This window comes from Harpia harpyja, chromosome 4 (genome assembly GCF_026419915.1).
Source record: "Harpia harpyja isolate bHarHar1 chromosome 4, bHarHar1 primary haplotype, whole genome shotgun sequence".
NCBI lineage: Eukaryota > Metazoa > Chordata > Aves > Accipitriformes > Accipitridae > Harpia > Harpia harpyja.
This window is the reverse complement of record NC_068943.1, coordinates 44298861-44313581: the sequence shown is the minus strand read 5'-3', so window position 1 is coordinate 44313581 and position 14721 is coordinate 44298861. Positions and strand designations below refer to the sequence as shown.

General features: G+C 45.5%; 1 protein-coding gene across 16 annotated transcripts in view; it reads right to left on the bottom strand.

The window, feature by feature from the left end:
- Positions 1 to 451: 451 nt before the first annotated feature.
- Positions 452 to 14721, bottom strand: part of TRIM29 (tripartite motif containing 29) — a 31968-nt gene continuing 17698 nt past the window's right edge. For 2 of the 16 annotated variants that reach the window (XM_052786503.1, XM_052786502.1), the window contains 5 exons: positions 11797 to 11880; positions 8250 to 8309; positions 6894 to 6995; positions 5692 to 5768; positions 597 to 2810 (listed from right to left, as the gene is read on the bottom strand). In XM_052786503.1, coding sequence (XP_052642463.1) covers positions 2748 to 2810; positions 5692 to 5768; positions 6894 to 6995; positions 8250 to 8309; positions 11797 to 11880 — 386 coding nt within the window. In that variant the 3' untranslated portion in view covers positions 597 to 2747. The other 14 variants (XM_052786506.1, XM_052786505.1, XM_052786504.1 and 11 more) reach the window with 14 other exon arrangements.

Sequence of the window (14721 nt, the reverse complement as noted above, 5' to 3'; positions counted from 1 at the left end):
CCTCCTCACGAGCCTGGTCTCTCCCAGGCTGATTTTGGCCTGCGCATGTGTGAGCAAGTGCTTTTCTCCAGTGGGAACTGGTGAGGTTTAACTCTGGCAGGGGAGAGGCACTGAAATCATGAACAACCACAGGCTGAGGGGTTTCTAGAAATGCCCTTGCAGAGAAGGACTTGTGTGGTACTGTTGTTTGGGAACCGACCTAGTTGGGCATCTCTGCAGGGTAGTCTCAAGGTATTATACTAGAAGTGCATTCATCAGTCTGCCTTTGACCTTCAAGGATGTGGGGATTTTTTCTGAGCTGACATGACCCTGACTCAAAATATCCAGAAAGCAGTGAAAACAAAGCCTCTAGAAGCTGGGAAAACGGGTTCTCCAAACCCCTTATTCATATAGAGAATATTCTGAAGAGACTTAACCTCACTGAGACGGTTCCAAGCACACAAACACCAAAGACAGAGAGACCTCATTTAGTCAGACATGGAGCTTTCTCCTTTATTTCTGCAGTATGTGTTGCACACGTGAAGGGCCTCATTTACATCAGCGCAGTCGGGTCCTGTCTGAGGAGGTGGAATTCCTCTTGCTTTGCTGATCGAGATAAACACGATAAAAACAGTTCATGCACAATACACCTCGAAGCCGCGCTGCTAGTTCCCCGGGACCGCGAGGTACGGCAGGGCTGGAGCTGTGCCCCGTCCCACACTCCTCTGGCAGGGCAAAGGGCTGTGGGGAGGGAGACCAGCCTGTTGCCGGAGCGTGCCAGCGTGAAAAGTCGCGCATGCAAGGTCTGAGCGAGTCCCTCGAAGTGAGGAGAGGAAGGGGAGCAAACAGGCCGTGGGGGCTGCAGAGGTGGGGGAGGGCAGAGCCGGCAGGGAGGGGATGGTGGGAGGAAGGGGACACTTGCTTCCTCAGGCCGGTCATTTGTGTGCTGGGCGAGGGGCAGTGCAGCTCCCAGCTGACATCGCAGCAGGCCTTCTTTAGGGCGGGAAAGAAGGGGGGGATTTTAATATCCAAGTTTTGGAGGAGGAGGAGGAGGGATCATGCCTACATTTTGGAGAATAGAAGGGAGGTGGTGGAAGCTTTTGCTAGAACATAAGGGACCCAAGTGGCTACTGGATGCCTCCTCAGGGGCAAAACAAAGAGTGAGATTTGCAGGGGGGGTATTTTATCCTTTCACACACATACTCAAACCCTCAGTGTATTTCCTAGCAACTCTATCCCAGTTTCCCTTTCTTCACATCCTTCCCCACTACGCTATTCCCTTCCCCTCTGGTCATTAAGGAAAAAAAAAAAAATTATAAAATAACTGCCATTTCAGGTATTCTGGAGCAACCAACTCTCAGCCTCAGCAGTTTTGTCTGAGGTGTCAGATTAAAAAGCAGCAAGTATCTTTGCACAGGAATTAGCAAGAAAGTAATTTTCAGGGAGCAATAGGTGTGACCTCTCTCAGCAAGGTGTTGCAAGCATTTGAGGGTAGGAAAGGTGGGGGGAAGCCATTCCAAAAACCACTTGAATAGAGCAAACCATGAAAAGTAGCTGTCAGGTCTTGGTTCTGTGTTCTGCAGATGCTTATCACTGTTCGAGGGCTCTGATCCTGCAATGGGCCATCTGCTTCCGTTGACTGGCCTGGGGGAGGGGTTGCAAAGCATGGACCTAACCTCTCAGCTTTGTCCAAGAGGAAGGAAAATAATCTCGATGAGATCATGGAAAGGTTAACCATCCCTGGCTGGTTTGCAAGCTGGGTGCTGATGTGATTCTTCTATCCAGGGGACATACAAAAAATATTATCCTGAGCAAAAAGCTATGGTACTAATTCTCATTGCCTATTGCAGAAAAAAAATACCTGAACCACAATATATAAATCAATTTTGGTTTAGGGGAATTAAAAAAAAAACCCACAAAACAAACCAGCACCCAACACTTATGGTATCTAATCAATTTTATATTAGTAGGATGGATTTTCTTTTTATTTCTTGATTTGAAAAGGTGGCTGGAGGGGTACTTTAATGGGATAGAAAGCCTCTCTGCTCTCCACCAGTGGGTGGCCTTGGGCTGTAGCAGCTCTGAAGAGGTCCTGTTGGATGGCTTTTTAGAAGACAGCAGGAGCAGAGCTGAGCTGACAAAGGGCCCTGAGGAAGCGTGCTGCCATGGGCATGGGCTGGGGGGAGTCTGCAGGGATCTCAGGGAGGTGGCAGCGCTGGACCTGATCCCAGTGAGAGCTGTGCGTCCCTGTCCGAGGCAGGGCCGGGTCATGGCATAGAGAGGCATGGAAAGAGCTTTAGCCTGTCACCGCTCCCAGTGGCTGAGGCCTCTCCATTCCAAGACGACCTTTGGGCCCCCCCAGCTTGGGACCTTCACCAGGACTTAACAGCTATGGTCATATAAACACACTCAGGACAACGGGGCAACTGGTATAGCAGAGTCGGGGGGGCGGCGCTACCCAAGCATGCATGCTTCCCAGGAGAAGCAGAGCAGCTCGCTCTGCAGAAGCAAAGGGAAGGGCATTGACAGAGAGGGAATAAGGAGGCTACAGCAGAGGATGGGGTTATGTTGTTAAGGCCTGCAGAGCTTTCAAGGTGATTTGGAAAAAGTCCTTGTTTCCTCTAGTAAAGGCTATTCCCTTCTGCACCTTCCCTCTCCCTGGCAGAGATTAGAGCAGTAAGGTTAATATAGTAGCAGGTACATCCATGAAAATCCGCAGCTGAGTCTTCACTCCAAGTGCTGCCAGCTCTTCCCTAAATCTTCAGGAATCAAGGTGCCTCGTTGGAGGTGGCTCCATTGCCTTTGTTGACGTAAAAGGGGCGGTAATGTGACTGCAATGGAGAATTTGGGGCATGTGAGTTTGACCTACCTTCTTCTTCTGACCACCTATACTTCACCCTCCTAGGTAGCCCAGCCATACATATCTTAACATACTCTGATCTTAATACCTTCAGTCTTTCCTCTTGCAAAGCAACACCACCTCATTTTACTACTGGAGGTACTGGAGTCATCAAATGCAAATGGTGTTACTTTTTTGATTTATACACATGCTTTGCATGGACCTAATTCCTGAGCCAAATAAGTCTGTGCATCATATAAAATTTCAGACTATGACTCATGGTTTGATGAGAGGTTTCTGGGAGAAGAGGAATGTCACCTTTATTTTTATGCTTCTGTCAGTGTCTTTTAATTGCTCACTAACCTGAGAATTCATGGGAGTTTTCACACTTAAAGCCATGCACAGTTATGCAAGTGAGCAGCCAAGTCGCATGGTATTTATTTGTGCTCTCTGGCTGGCAAGCCAAACTCTTGTGCATGGAAATTCTCACACCATGGTGTATTGTTTATTCAGGCCTCCACATGGTGCAGGGCCCAGTACTAAATATTTGTGTAAACAGAAGTGTAAGTGGAGAGACAGGGGCAGAGCCTAAAGGAATTGCCCTTTTCTGTCTCTCCGGCTCTGTTTACTGTAGTCCCTGATTGTATCTCTTCTCATCAGGAACTACCCCTGGAATTTCATTCTTACCTGCATCATTACAAATAAGCAACACATGGCAAAGTTGTGTTGTGCAGCCTTGTGTTGGCTTGGGATGATTGCAAAACATAAAAGCTAATTTATCAACTGTGATAGCTGGTCGCATGGTCACAGACAAAATTTTTAGCCTGGATGACAATATGCTTACGCTAATGAAGCAGTGACCAAGGCAATCAGGAACAACTGTGGTTTTGTAATGTCTGATCCGTCTTAGGTTTGATCCACTGCCCAGATCTCACTTGCAGAAGGTGGGAGAGACGTCACAGGAACATGCTAGTACATTTTTGTGCAGCACACTAGTTAATATTAGGCACGGCAGGAGGCTGGAAGCATGGGCAGAGCAAACCCAACCCATCTTGCTGCTCAGTGCCTACTCCCAATACCTCCTGCTCAATGTTCCCTTTTGTTGAAATTCTTTTCATTTTATGGCTTTAATTTCCAATATAATTAAGAGATGGAAGAGGGGGGCTTCATTTTAAAGAACTCCCTGTGGGTTAAAAAGACATTCCTCCTTAAACAGTATAGTCCTTTGTGAAAATTCCTATTTACAGAACTTTTAGAATGGGTATTACTTAAATACATATTTAAGACTATTTTAAAAGCTAGATTATTGGCCCAATAGACCATAAAAGCTCCTGCAGAGCTACTGCAGTCCAGAGTGTATATTTCTATTTTGGGACTTTTTAATGCTTATATTTATCAACTCAATTGTTAGGTTCAGAGCTATCTGGTGAATATAGGCTATAAAAATAAAATAGCCGCTACAAGCGTATGCATGAGAGAGAAAGGGAGACAGAAAAAGACTGGTGACTTCACGTGGGAGAAGTTACCCAGGCTTTCTCTGTGGGGATTAAAGAATTCATGGGTTGTGTTCATGGAGCACAGCACACTGACTGTCATGCAGTGAGGTGCTTACTGCTAAGAAGACCCTACTCGCATCCACTTCACTTTCCTGACCAGACTCCCCCAGTATAACACCACCATTAGGGAAGATAGATTGGTATCTAAAGTCACTGCGATGAGTCTCCATCTGAGCACACACATGATGAAGTAGATGATCTTTTAGAAAGGCGGTGATCAAACACAAGACAGAAGATATTGCAAAACTTTGCTGTTCATAATAAGTATGTTTTGCTGTAGCACATTCAGAGACTCAAGGCTGGGTTTTCTGAAAGTGATAGTCTACCAAGGAACATCCTTTTGACTGGCATTCATCTCCTCGTGGGGCCTTGAAAATTTAGCAGAGACATACAGCTGCAGTCCTTAGGCAGCTACTTCCTGTTGTGTGTTTCCTCTGTTTTCTTCCTTCGGTGTGGGAATGCTCTCGATTCTTGACCCTCTCCTTCTTACAAGTCTTATTTCCAGGGAACAGTAAATAATCTTTCACAAATGTATAATCTGAATTCAAAAAGCAGATTTCATCTGTGGAGATGGGGGCAAAAACTTGACAATCTTAATTCAGTTCGTGCAAGATCTTAATGCAGCACAGTGTGAATGTTTGTTAAGAAAAATGGATTAACTTAGTGTTTCTGTGGTTATGCATTAACTGTTTGTTAACCTTGTATATTTAAGATTACAAGAGCTAAAATATCACTATCCTCTGCCCCTTATAATGCACTGTTACCTGTTTTATGCTTACAGTGCAAAATGAGTGACTTACAGATGTTCCAGTGATTTATGATCGTAATCTGACCCTTCATCTTTGATATTGTATCTGCCTACTACAGGATATAATTAGCAAGATACTTTTATATGGTTGTCTTTGGTGTCATTTACACAATCTGTGCTTTCTAGATGTCACAGACTACTAAGAGCATATGATATCCCTGCAGGGAGGAAAAGTACTACAGATAGCAGCGTGTGCGCTATAGTATTAGTATAGCTTCTAGAAGCCTGGACCAAATTTTAGACCAGGGTAAAATCTTTTCAAGATGTCATTCTGAAGTATTGATTATTCCTACAACCCAGAACTGTGGAGGCAGGGGGGTTAATCTGCATCCTTCTGTGGATGCAGTAAACCACAGAAAAACATAATAGAAGCTGTTGATTTGAAGCTATTACTTTCCCATCTCCAAAGGACCCAAGCCCTAGTCTCTGAAGTCTCAGGTATCCCTAGAACAGATAGTGCTCTTGCTGAAGCTGTGCACATGCTTTCACACCAAGGGTATATTTCTTACCAATACAGACTGCTTAGAGGATTTCCATGTCTGTGGCGTCACCTTTGCAGACTGATGTCTCACTATTGAAGGATAAGCTGTGACAACATAAAACAGCCTGTTATAGATCAGTCCCTGCCACCATCCCCGTCCCCCCTTGTGAGCATCAAGATGAGTAGCAGGACTGGAAGTGCCACATAATTAGTATTGCATTGCTTAACATTGAAATGCAGCCATTTTTGGGGTGGGACACAACAGCCATCAGGCAGATGCCTATTCCACCACCCAATCACTTAGGAAAAGGGAGTAAAGAAGGTCTGTCTAATTAAAACGTCTGAGGAATGCAGAGAGGTGGGATGCAATCAGTCCAATTAAATTTAGGCCAAGTCCCGAACTAAGCATTCTGACTGTTGCGAAGAACACTATAGGCTATTTAATTAGTGTAAAGAGCTGAGGCCTGCATTTCATGTCAGAAGTTAACAACAGTACCTCTGGCAGCATGATAAGCCCTAACCCCCTTCTACCACACCAGCTCAGTTCTGATTCAAAAATACCAGCCCTGCTGAATCACAACCAGTTTCAGTTCTATCAGGCAATGGCCCTTCTCCACTATCTCCCATTTGCAAATTCATCAGACCTGACTGTGCTTGGCAGGTGCTGATGCTCTTGATTTCCACCTCTGGTGCCCTTGAACTAGTGGGTAGTGAAAAGAGGATTATGAGATGGTGAATGGGGGATTCTGGTTCAGATGGAGAAGGACAGGCAGCTACTGCATATTTTTTTTCAAGGTTGTGCTCAGTGGCTATTATTCTTTCAGGATGATGGCTGTTTTAAAACACTGATGAAGCTAGAGGGGTATATGGCCATGGACATCATTTCCTAGTATCTTTCTCTCCCTGGTCCCTACGTCTCTAAAATCATCTAAAATTCTTATCTCTACCCGTTACAAACAAAATTTAAAAACCCTTCAACTATTCACTAGATGTAACTTTTTAATACTTTTTAACACTCTTTAATAAACTCCTGTTGCCCTGGTTCAGCAGAGTAAGTTACTCATGTAAACATGTGTGTGTATCTAAGAGATTGACAGTCAGGGCAGGAGATACGGGCCAGGTGTAGGACTGCTCCAGGCCTTCTCTGGGAGAGCAAGAACAGGATTAAATGTCTTATCACCTAAAAAAAACAGGGGCAGAAGGAAGGGGAAAAAACTAAATGCCTAGTACCGGTCTTAGTGAAGAGGCTCCCGTCAGACTGTTTGCTGAAGTCACCAGGCGGATTCTGTCCCACCGAGGAGAACTGAAAAGGCAGCTTAGTACCATTGCCTACTGGAAGATAGAAGAGGTTGTGTTATTCCATGGTGTTACGTGCTGCAGTGGGGAAGCCTAAGCATTTCAAAACACACCCTGTAAAACTACCTTCAACTAACTTGGGGAAAAATGGGAGCTAATAGCTTTGTCCCTTTTCTCTTAGTAAGAAAAGGCAGATGAGAGCAGTCAGTTGTGGGGTCCCGGTGTACACAGTGTGTGAGCGTGAAGAGATCCCAATGCTCCAGGCAGGCAGGGAAGAGCCTTTCTCTTGAGAGACCCAGAGTGCAGGTGTGACTGAAGAGCAGCCACTTCCTTGCAGGTAAACTGCATCTCCAGAGACTGGAGTAATGAGGCAAAACTATGTAACTGCTGAAGCTCCCTTGCCTCCAAGCAGTTGAGGCTTTATTCAAAGCCCATTGAAATTAAAGCAAGGCTTCCCCTCCTGGCCTCCTTGGGGTTAGGCCCTGGCTGCCAGAATGAATCTGAGAGCAGAGACGATGAGAGGGAGACAGCCCTGCCTGTGGCATGAAAAGCAGGAACGACTTAGGTGTGGCTGTGAGTCACGAGAGCTCCCCCAGGCAGAGTGACCGTGGATGCTTGTAGGCTACTTCTGAATGAAAGGAAAGGCAAGACCCTCTGAGCGTGAATGAAGCAAAGAATGAAAATATAGGCAAGAAAATGGAAGGTGGGGATCTGGGGAGAAAAGGCATGACTCGCTGCTGCTGGTTCTTGGTAAACTAGCTCAAAGCACCCCCTCCCCATTGTGCTGGACGCTGTGCAGACAGTGAACGTCGGTCAGGCTCTGTCTTTGAGAACTTATGAGCAAAGGAAAAGGTGTATGTGTGATGGAGAAGAGCAGCCTTGTGCTTCTGAGACTGGCTTGAGGGTATTTGGAGTCTGCTCCTGGTTCTGCCACAACCTCCACAGATTGCCTTGGATGATGTTGGCATTCCCATCGATTGCAGTTGCTTAGGTATCTCAGGATCTTTGCAAATTGACGCCTGTGTTTTCCATCTTTCTCTTTCACTGTCTGAACAATGAGGACCAGGGATGCCTTTTCCTACTATGTACGTAGCACCTAGAGCAGTGAGACCCTAGGTTTGGGTGTATTCAGACGGTGCTGATAACCCAGCTAAGAGATGGTTCTGTGAGACAGTGATTGACAGGTGACAGGACAGCTGAGAGGCAAAGCAGAAGAGGTTGGTTAGCCAGCTAGAAAGCTGTGGCACGGGGGGTTAGATCCTTTCAAACTGAAGTCGGAATTACCCGTACCAAGTGTTTCCTCAGTTGCTTGGAAGGAGGAAAATTCCCATGACCGTGGGTTGAAACTGGCTGTAAAACAAGAGCATCCAGTTCAGCAGTCGGCTCCTGATGAGCTGGCTTAAAGGCCTGTGCCTGGCATTGCTCTATGAAATAGTCCCCACCAATTTGGAAGCAGCCCCAAACCAGAAATCTGGGTCCAGGGAGTAGAGGAAAGCCCAGTCTTTTTTCTCTGGGTTCTAGGGCATGGCGAATAGCCTTCTCATTTAGAGAACAAAGGTCTCTCACTGCCACAGAGCTGTCTTTAGCTGCATTAAATTGCCAGCTCAGGTTTGTCTACTCAACATGACTATTCTGCAAAGAGATCTGCAGGCAGAGGCTTGGATTTATTGCTCAAGAGACACAAGTAGAGGAACATTTCTTGCTCAAGCACACATTGTCTCGGCCACTGTGACAAGCATGTGCTCCGGGGTTTCACTAGGACATCACGCCGTGATGCAGACTAGTGCTGTTGTACCCCTTTTGTGAGACACTGGACTCCCAGAAGAGTGAAAGAGAGATGAATACTTTGAGCTGTTATGCTGCCATCCTGTGGACTGTTTTTCTATTTAAGCAGTTATTTCTCTCTCTGTGTGTGCCTGAGTCTCTTCTACTCTTCATTCAAAGACTTCCAAAGGCACAAGATGATCTTTCCAACCTCCTCCTGGCTTTGGCCAAATTGTTTGCAACATCAGGAGAAGAAAGCTCAGTGGAAGAGGATAGAAAGGAGTGTTGAGCAGTTGAACAGATTGTTCCTCTATCTTTTAGGCAGCATTTGAAACCTTTTATGTCTCCCCTCTGCCTCATTATGTCATCCCTGCAGGCAGATGCTCCGTGATACTGTCTTTAATGACAAGAGCAGTGGAAAGCTCCTTGAATTTAAGCAGGGCTTAAAAACCTATAGGTTCAGTTCAAATCTAAGCAGTTTCTTAGTATGGGCCGCTGCAATTAGCGCAGAGCACTACTGGGGCAGCATTCCTCAATGCAGCAAACAGACTTGCCCCTGTGGCCTCAGGCAGGATTTGCAGTGATCCAACCTAGCAAGAAACAGGGTGTGTTACAAAACTATCATGAGACATTCAAGGATTCTGTGCATATTATGCAATGCAAAGGGTGGTCCTCTTTTTTTTTTCCCTCCTATTTTATGGAATTCCTTAGAAAAGGTGCAATTGGAGGCAGTGCTGGGCCTCTACATGACACATTGATAGAGCATAGAAAGCTCTAGAGGGTTAAATGATTATGGGGGTATTGCATTATTCATCAGATAATCCTTTGCTAGCCAGCATGCAAGCTAAGTGGGTCATGTCTCTTGTTTTGCCTACTGATTCATTCTGTTCCCAAAGTCCCCATCAGTGTGGTTTCGGCAGCTGGTTCCTTTCTATCATGCTTGAGTCCTCACCCTGGTGGAGAATCCAGCGCTGTTCAATCCCCATTTCAGCAGAGACTGTGTGTGCAATCACGTGCTTAGTCTTTTTGGACAAAGTAACTTTGTTGGTAGAAAACACAGAATGAGTAGTTTTGGAAGGCAACATGTCTGTGCTCTCAGGAAAACGCAGATGTGTAGGTGGAATAAACACTCCCCCAGTATATGTATATTCAAAAGTCCATTGCAGGAAGCAGTGGACCACTGAACTGCAAGCCGCTGTACAGCCCTCACACTATTCTGTAGCTGACTGCATCCAGCAAGTGTCCCCACTGGCTCCAATAAAGAGCACTAAATAAGAAACGCTGTCTCTAGCAGTCCCTGTTGATCCCTCCTGTCTCTTGGCTCATCCTCAGGAGGTTGGTATGCTGGATCCCAGCTGTGAGCCAGAGAGCCCCCGCTCCCAGGTCTTGGCAAGTGATCCTCCAGAGAGAAGCAGAGGGAGGTCCAGGCACTACAGTCCAGAGCAGTGAGCAGTCAGGCTATGCCATGCTATGGCACCACCGCAAATGGCTTTTCCCTTCCTTTTGCCGTGTCAAGTTTCAGCCCTGTCCCAAACACACACGGGAGCGGTGATGGCAGAATGGCATTGTCTACTGTGTTACTCCCATCACACCCCTGCCATACTCTTCAAATGCACGTTGGGCCATTTCCACCTGAACCTGTAGCCCCACGTTTCGAGTAGAGATGGGTTCAGCCCGTGCAATTTTAGAACTAACTTTCAACCACCCCTTAAGGTTGAAAACAGTTTTGGATGCAGGGCTGAGTCTGTGGTCTCTCCCCAGCATCAGCAGCTCCGCTTAGCAGAACATGTGTTTCCCTGACAGCACAGAGCCTGTAAAGCCCTGAAGCAGCTGGGGCAGAACAGCAGCTATAACCATCCGGGTGGTGTTTGGAGACAGGCTTTGTGCAAAATGAACCCACTACTGGCAAAATGCCCCTCTGCAGCCTCTGGTGAAGAGGCTGCCCCCTAACTTGGGGGGCCCACGGGAAACAGTCCTGCTGAAGGCTTGCTGAGGCTGAACTGGGAATGTCGCCTCTGCCCCTGGTATCTGCTCCAAACTGCATCCTCAGCCCTGTGGCGCCAGGCAGGGCGGCCAGCGAGCTGCCAGGCGTGGGCTGATTACAGAGGAGAAGGGCAAAGTGGAAATCCAGACAAAGGGCTCAGTGTTGGGATCTGGGTTATCCCCATGAAACCCTAACAACAGAACAGGCGACACGGCACTTCAAATACGCTTTCAGGGGAGTGCCACTGCTAATTGCTGCCATATCCCTTTGCCCTGCCTGCCATCTGGCTTTGCAGAACAGCCGCTGTAAACACCTGGCAAATCCAGGCAGGGCCTTGGTCTCTAGGGACCAGAGGAAATTGGTTACTTATTTTATGCTACCCTTTCTGTTCTTTTCTTTCTACATGCGTTGCCTTGCCTAGGCTCTTAGCACTCTGCTTCTCGCTCTGGGGGTCCTGACACTAATGTAGAAATAGACAACTGCCATTTTACAACTGAATGTGTTGAAAACAGTCATTCACTCCAAAGACTCATTCTGTAGTGTTCATGTAACAATTGGGACATAAGCAAATCACCAGGGCTCTTGTCATCAGTGTCAAGAGCTCAGAAAGGAACTCCAGACTCCTGCTTTTTTAGGACACACTCCTCACTTCTTCTATCCTTTCCCTGTAGGGAAAAAGTATGTTTTCTGGTGAAAGTAAAATCCTAATGCAGAGCAAGCCTAGTGTAGCTTTCACATTTGATAGCACAATGGGATAAGCTTCTGGTGCAGAGTAACAGTGACTTCAACCAAGTAACACATGTTAAAACTCCCCTATATTCACAAACTACACTTTTTGAAAGACTTCAGTCGCTCCAGCTCTCCTCCATAGAGTTGAGAACCTTTGCTGCCCTGAGGTGAAAAGACAAAAACTTCTCGAAGCTCTGTAGGCTGCAAAGACGACCAGGCATAAACAAATGCAAAGGGACGGATCTTGTCCAGGGGACAGCAGGAAACATGAGGGAAAGCAAATTTTGGGACAAATCATTAATGAAGTTCCTTTCCTGTGCTGTGTTTGGAGGAAGCCTGACCACCATTAGGATGCCATACCTTTGGGAGACAGGAACATGGAAAATCTCTTCAGATTGTCAGGCTGGTTCCACTCATAGTTGTTCATCATGTACCGGTGGTCACCTGGAGAAGCAGAGCAGGGTGTGAGATGGAGGAAGCAGTTTGGTGGCCTTGAGGGGGATGGGAGGAGGGGGATGGGGATAACAGATTGGAATTGCTTTCTCAAGTGCTGCAGGAGATATGGTTCTTCTCTTTGAAAACAAGTTCCTCTATTTTTTTAATTCCTCTGTGGGACTCTGGCTGGGAGGTAAAGCAATGATGTAGCTGCCCAGAGGTTCAGCCTGGGATAAAAGAGAAAGCTCCCTCAAAGGCATAGCGTAGCTGAAGCATTCGGCCATTCAGGAGATATGCTATCTCCTGAAAATCTATAGGGAGACTTGAGCGTTGAGGCATTTTCCTACCAAAATACTGCTCTGTGGCTAAAAAGGTATCCTACTACAAAAGCAGTGGTTTGGGTTTGGCTTCTTTTGTGTGTTTAACTTGTGCACAGTGCTGGCTTTCAACCAGCAGATCTTGAACTGCAAGTATTACAAAGCTCAAGAAAGTCAGTGTTGGGAGGGCTCAATGGGTTGGTTTCTTCAATTTTTAAAGATGCCTAACCTGAGTTGCAAACAGCTCTAGCTTCCTGGGCTCTCGGACAAGGGCATTTGGTTCAGGATTCATGCAAAATGGATGAAAACTACCCTTTTGCTAGGTATTACGCAGCCTGGTTTCGGTTTTCCGACACTGAAATGATGCTCAATCAGTACAGTTGCTCATAAAAATACTTTATTTTAAGGCCTCAAGTGTTAGATAAACCTATTGTTCTCTGCAAGGGGGTAAATTTGGTTCCCATGTTTAGTTCCATTCTTTGATTCTTAAGTCACTGAACAAACATTTATTTCTCCAGTTTATTTCTGTGTTATTTAAACTCCCCAGATGCTCTCTGATTATTTGCGTCCTTGCCACACTACTAAGTAGGTACCTGTTATGACAACTGACAACTGAAAAAGTGGATTCCCTTTGGAGTCTGCTATTAAGCAGGTTTCATTCCATTAATATAATATTTCTTGGGTTTTACACTAGAAGATCAAGCTGGTTGCAAATGAATTTGTTGCAATGACTCAGGGGGAGTCTGAGTTAATTAAATCCATTAAGTAATTGTGGAGTTATTTCCTTGCAGTCACTAGATGCAGAGTGCTGTCCTCTTTCAAGTGTAACTGTGGTTTGAAAAACGGAGAGCTCTGAAGTTTCTGAGACTCACCTTAAATAACATTTCCCAACTGAGTGGATACCACTGTTCTTCTCATTAGGCAGACTCCAAGCTGGGTCTATTAAATCCCCGGTAAAGTTTCTGAAGTGCCCAGGTTTCTGGCAGTAGTTAGTTGTTGCCCTGCTCAGAAATGTTTTGGCACTTGAATCCCATGGATTTCAAGTACCATTGAGGACTTCTGACATCAGTAACATGGAGGGGGACCCTAAATAAAAGTGATCAAGTGATCAAGAAGTAGTCAGTCTTTATCCAGAGCTACTAGAACTGAATGTACACATACTCTTGTTGGGTTGTACAAATGGCCAAGTAAAATGTATTTGCTTCAGGACTGGCAAAAAACAGCTCAGCAGATGGAAGGTAACTTCCTAAGTTACGGTAACTTGAATGCAAAATGCTTTTATGCTACTCATTTAGTTTTCAGAAGTGCTGTGAGTAGTCAGGCATCCAAAACCCCTTTGGCATTATGCCATTCAGGGTTTGGAAATTCTGCAAATCTCCAGGTGAACAAAGAAGAAGAAAGGAAAATGTACAAAAGTGATTTTTGGATCTGAGCTGCCTGTCATCTACTTGTATTAAATTATAGCTAAATTTCTCAGCAAACCTTAGCACATGGAGTGTTGAGGATCTGACCAAGTACGTTGCAGTGTTAAATGTTGGAAGACATGTTCAATTTCTGGTACTACTTTAAGGGTAGGGAGAGTTTAAAAATGTGGCTTTAGCTATTCATCATGACCACTTTGAATGTGAATCCTGACTTTTCTGAAAGGTTGGTTCTCTGGACCAGAAGTATCTGGTCCATCTAATTCACGTCTAGTGGAGAATGATGGCACTAGATAAACATTAATGAACTGTTTGCAATGCAGGTTCCTTGGGGCCAGGGATTTACTCTTTCTCTCCATAATGTAGGAAGGTAGCAGGCTGTCACTTGATGAATACTAGTACTTCTCATTACAGATCTGAATGTACTCTGGTCCCATGTCACCTTCATTCTTATTGCTCTAGATTGTGAGCGCCAGACAGGCTGATTCACAAAACCCAGGCTCTGAAAAACATTAGTGTGTTGACCAATAACTAAACCCATGTTGTTCTGACCTCTATGCATCTTTTCAATGGGCTGCTTTTTGTCTGGGTTTTTTGTTTTCTGGGTTTTTGTGGGGTTGTTTCTTCCCTTCTTCCTTTATCATATCATCTTGTAATGTGGATCTGTCTTTTCTGGAAGGAAGTTGTAGTGATTTGCATGGCTGTTGCCCAGGAAAAAGGTGGTGTATTAATATGGGAGGAATGTCTAGCGAATACTGTGAATTTGAATGAAATAACAGGGATCTTGCAGACTTGCAGCAGAGTTCCTCAGCTGCTTGTGTTGTATGAACTGGACTTGAAATTATTCCTGCTTCTTTTTGAGTCACACGTCATCCTGAACAGCAGGGTGCAATTTATCCTCATGTTACCTATCCAGCTTCTTGACCTTTATTGTTCTGGTATCTAGGGTTCCACAGTTACTAATAGATTTTATCCTTATAGCAGCCTGGTGAGATAACTATTAATTCCGATCCCTGTTATTCTTAGTGCAAGAGAGAATTTCATGGGATTAAGTAATTTGCCCAAGGTTACAAAGGCTGTTTGTGGGGGAGCTGGGAAGTGGAGTAGTGGAG